Source organism: Danio aesculapii, chromosome 10, assembly GCF_903798145.1.
Source record: "Danio aesculapii chromosome 10, fDanAes4.1, whole genome shotgun sequence".
NCBI lineage: Eukaryota > Metazoa > Chordata > Actinopteri > Cypriniformes > Danionidae > Danio > Danio aesculapii.
In genome coordinates, this window is record NC_079444.1 from 20,254,757 (window position 1) to 20,258,754 (window position 3,998).

At 35.1% G+C, this 3,998-nt stretch overlaps 1 protein-coding gene across 1 annotated transcript in view; it reads right to left on the reverse strand.

Annotated features, from left to right (window-relative positions):
• Positions 1-1,328: 1,328 nt before the first annotated feature.
• gmcl1 (germ cell-less, spermatogenesis associated) overlaps positions 1,329-3,998 on the reverse strand; it is a 17,531-nt gene continuing 14,861 nt past the window's right edge. Inside the window, exons 14-15 of the mRNA XM_056467370.1 lie at positions 2,788-2,875; positions 1,329-2,703 (exon numbers count right to left, since the gene is read on the reverse strand). Of these exons, the coding sequence (XP_056323345.1) occupies positions 2,563-2,703; positions 2,788-2,875 (229 nt within the window). The 3' untranslated portion in view covers positions 1,329-2,562. The remainder of the gene's footprint in view (positions 2,704-2,787; positions 2,876-3,998) is intronic.

Here is a 3,998-nt window from a genome sequence, read left to right on the forward strand (position 1 = left end):
TCTTGCTCCTTGTTGAATGTGGAATGACAATGGGTCTTCTAGCAAAACACAGGGTGAGTCTCATGGAAACCGGTAAACACAAAAGAAAAAATATGTGATAGAAAATAAAAAAATTCAGTGATTATAATATATTACTTGTATAAGTAATCTAAATTATAAAATATATTAGAATATTTTCAATAATAAATATGTTAATAGAAACTTTGTATATATAATATATACATTCTAAAATATAAAACCGTGTATATATATATATATATATATATATATATATATATATATATATATATATATATATATATATCTATATGGTTGTTGTTGCCAGATAAGCTGGTCTGAGTATTTCAGAAACTGCTAGTCTATTGGGATTTTCACGCACAACCATCTCTAGGGTTTACAGAGAATTGTCCGAAACAGGGAAAATATCCAGTGAGCGGCAGTTCTGTGGGGGCGCAAATGCCTTGTTGATGCCAGAGGAGAATGGCCAGACTGGTTCCAGCTGATAGAAAGACAACTGTAACTCAAATAACCACTCATTACAACCGAGGAATGCAGAAGAGCATCTCTCAGCAGCAGAAGACCACACCACTCCTGTCAGCTAAGAACAGGAAACAGGCTACAATTCGCACAGGCTCATAAGTCTCGATTTCTGCTGACACATTCGGATGGTGCATGTATGGTCAGAATTTGGCATCAACATCATGCCTGCATGGATCCATCCTGCCTTGTATCAACAGTTAGGCTCGTGTGGTGGTGGTGGTGTAATGGTGTGGGGGATATTTTCTTGGCATACCTTAGGCCCATTAGTACCTATTGAGCATCATGTCAACGCCACAGCCTACCTGAGTGTTGTTGCTAAACATGTCCATCCCTTTATGACCACAGTGTACCCATCTTCTGATGGCTAATTCCAGCAGGATAACGCACCATGTCACAAAGCGTGAATCATCTCAGACTGGTTTCTTGAACATGACAATGAGTTCACTGTACTCAAATGGCCTCCACAGTCACCAGAGCTCATCCCAATAGAGCACCTTTGGGATGTGGTGAAACGGGAGATTCGCATCATGGGTGTGCAGCTGACAAATCTGCAGCAACTACGTGATGCTATCATGTCAATATGGACCAAAATCTCTGAGGGATATTTCCAGTACCTTGTTGAATCCATGCCACTAAGGATTAAGGCAGTTCTGAAGACAAAAGAAGGTCAAAGCCGATACTAGTAAGGTGTACCTAATAAAGTGGCCAGTGAGTATTCAGTTTATAAAAAAAATTAACACTGTATGTATAATAAATAAAATATTTAAAAATAAAAAAGACAAATAATCTTGTTCAGACCAGTCTTTTATTACTTGCACTGAAGAGAGAACTTTATCAGCTTTATCAACTTTATCAGCGCTGTTTTAACGTACTATTTTTGTTGTAAGAATCATACTGTAGTTTGGTCCAACAAGATCTACATTTAACCAAAGACACACAGTGTATATAAATTTGGACAATCTGTACTGCTTCATTGGACACCGGTGGAAATAGCTTAATAAAATGCCCTGTCGGTAAACCAACACATGCCAGTTAAACCTTCACTGTTCCTACATCAGCATGCATTGACAGACAACAACCACGCGTTTTACTGTAGCACCAATTTCAGACGATTGTTAACAGTACAAAAATCGATATATTCAGTCTTTTTTCCATTATGTTAATTTAAAAAGAATCTGGGAATGACTGACCAATGAACAAGCAGCCTAACATTATATATATGCATAAATACAGTATATGAAACTTCCAAACAAATATAAACACAAACAAAATGAAGTACAAGACTAAGAGCACTTCCTCTTAGCGCTGATGCTGATGTATATACATTAATGGTCAAAAGTTTGAAAGATGTTTTTAAAAGAAGTCTATTCTGGCTCACAAAAACTGCATTTATTTGATTATATACAGTAAAAACTAAAACTGTGATACAAAATTACAGTTAAAAATGACGTTCTTATTGAACTTACTTTAAATTGTGAAATTCTCAGCCTTAGCGTCACATGATCCTTCAGAAATTAGCATAATATGATGATTTGCTGCTCAGGAAAAATATCTTATTATTATCAGTGTTAAAATGCTTCGTATTTTTGTGGAAACTGTGATAGATTACCAATCAAAAGTGCTATTAAACTATTTGTTTTTATTCATAGAGGATGATTGAGGGCCAGTAATAATTCAATCATAATAGAACAGTAAATCAGAATATCATAATGATTTCTGAAGGATCATGTGACACTGAATACAGGAATCTATATAATTGTAAACTACATCTTATAAGTAAACACTTATTCTAAACTATAACAGTATTTCACAATGTTACAGTTGTCACGGTATTTGATCAAATAAATGCATTATTGGTGAGCAGAAGAAGCTTATTTTATAAAACATTTTTAAAGCTCCAAACCCTTGACCTGTATCAAATTATTTAAAAGGCACCTGACTATTTACAAATGAAGGACACAAATAAAAAGAGAGAAAAAAGAATATACATTAGGCTCTGAAAGTGCGATGAATGCGAAAGAGTCAGGAAACAGTGCGGGCGCTGCTCTCTGGTTCGGCTGTTTCTCCTCTCCTCTCGCTGGATGGTGAAGTGTACAGGAAGTTACAGCACACGTATAGAGGAAACGACAGGAGTCGACTATCCAGATTCATCACCACATATTCCTGTCATTGTAAAACACAGCAGGTGAGGTCAAGGCATAAAAATTAAAAGAGCAGCTGTATCGAAGTTTTCTGCAGAGGTTGTACCTGGTCTTTTTCGAGGGTTACCAGCTGGTAGCCTGTTGAGCGACTGCAAACCACTTTTCCACTGCTGTCGAATGAAGCAAGCCGCAATCTTAAAAAAAAACAAAAAAAAAACACATTAAATAAATATTATGCTATACATTTAATTTGAAAGATATATAATAATAACAATAATAGTCTTATATATGGTTGTATGCTAAATATAAAATTAAAAACAATTGTACAAATATATTTATACAACAGTTCTGTCTGGTTCTTGAATCTGATTGGCTGATAGCAGTGTGATATTCCAGTAATAAATAAACTCACTACAGTTTGAAAAATATTGCAGCTGTTGGGCAACATAACGTACTTTTGAGGCTTTTTGAGTCAAGAATGACGTTGTTTAGATTAGAACTATGCAGTTTATTCATAAGGATAGTGCCTATTTTAAAATATGTATAATTTCAGAAATACAGTAAAGCACGTCGGCATCCATCAGCTTGTTATTTAGCAGTACAAAGACGTTGACGTTGTCCATCCATAAGATGGCGACAGAGATCACATAATAATAAAACTTATAAAACTACAAACTACAGCTGATCAAATCATTATAAATCTGGTAAGTGACTTTCTAAGTAAAACTCTCTTTTTTGTATGTTGTAGTGCTGTACTTATATCATAGTAATTGTAGTGTATTGAGTGTGAGATGGGACTCGCATATGAAGAATGTTTGTATTTTGTGTTGGCCACTCTTTGTATAACCCTAAATTACTTTTTGATTGGCCATCTGTTTCTAATGAGTCTCCTGTTTTCGTTAATGCAGACTAGTTTAGATGAAAGAAGAAATGCCCGCATGTGTTTAGCATTTTTCCTTATCGCAAAAACAACAGTAATCTGGCTTTTTCGGGGTTAATTATTGTGATCTCCCGATTGCAACAGAGAAATACTGTGAAATCTCTCTAGACTGATGGCATTTCATGTCGTTCAGCCTTATAATCTTAAAATGTCAGCAAAATTACCTGTTTTGTCATCACTTTAGATATTATGCAAGAGATACTAGCTCTAAAGTGACGTTTGTGAAGTAGCACGGATTTCTGCTGTTCTGATATCAGCTGCAGATGTGAAGGAATGGCAGAAGAAAGTAGTTTCTCTTACAAAATGATTTTTAGACTCTCTGTGTTTGATTTTCTTTTTTATATACACGATTATGCAGTCAAACTGTTGTATAAACG